Consider the following 670-nt stretch of genomic DNA (forward strand, 5'->3'; position numbering starts at 1 on the left):
CCTCCCCAGCTCCCACCCGCCCCGCGCCCCCCGACCCTCCCGAGGCCGAGGCGGAGCTGGAGCACCTCCTGCGCTGCTCGGACCCGGAGGGACCCCCGGAAGGACCCCCGGAGGGACCCCCGGAGGGACCCCCGGAGGGACCCCCGGAGGGACCCCCGGAGGGACCCCCGGCCCGGCCGCTGAGCCCCACGCGGCTGCAGCCGCTGCTGCCCCCCGAGGCTCGCAGGGTGCCCGAGTTCCAGGAGGTCGCCCGCGTTCTGGCGGAGATGCCGCGGCCGCTCAAGCGCCGGGGCTCCATGGAGCAGAGCCCCGGGCCCGCCGCCGCCCCGGCGCGCACCCGCCACTACCGGCAGCTGATCCCGCGCCTGCTGCACCGCCCCGGCACGGCGGCAGCACCGGGGGATGGCGGCGCGGAGGTGGCGCTGCCTTTGTCGCCTCCTCCTCCTCCTCCTCCTCCTCCTCCTCCGGCCGTGGAGAGCTCGCCCCCGGTGGTGGCGGCGGGGGGCGCGGGGCAGGTGCCGGTGAGTGGGGACAGCAGGGTGTGGCGTTGTCACTTTGGGACCCTCCCCAGTGTCATTGTCACTCTGGGACCCCCGAGGTGTCATTGTCAATGTCCCAGGGCTGTCCCTGGTGGCAGTGAGGAGACAGTGGGGACAGTGGGGACACCGGG

At 76.0% G+C, this 670-nt stretch overlaps 1 protein-coding gene across 1 annotated transcript in view; it reads left to right on the forward strand.

Annotated features, from left to right (window-relative positions):
* Positions 1 to 521, forward strand: part of LOC121356137 (basic salivary proline-rich protein 1-like) — a gene marked incomplete at both ends in the record, with an annotated part of 2,110 nt that extends 1,589 nt beyond the window's left edge. Inside the window, 1 exon segment of the mRNA XM_041472241.1 lies at positions 10 to 521. Coding sequence (XP_041328175.1) covers positions 10 to 521 — 512 coding nt within the window.
* Positions 522 to 670: the final 149 nt, after the last annotated feature.

Source organism: Pyrgilauda ruficollis, unplaced genomic scaffold (assembly GCF_017590135.1).
Source record: "Pyrgilauda ruficollis isolate IOZ18807 unplaced genomic scaffold, ASM1759013v1 scaffold2866, whole genome shotgun sequence".
Lineage (NCBI taxonomy): Eukaryota > Metazoa > Chordata > Aves > Passeriformes > Passeridae > Pyrgilauda > Pyrgilauda ruficollis.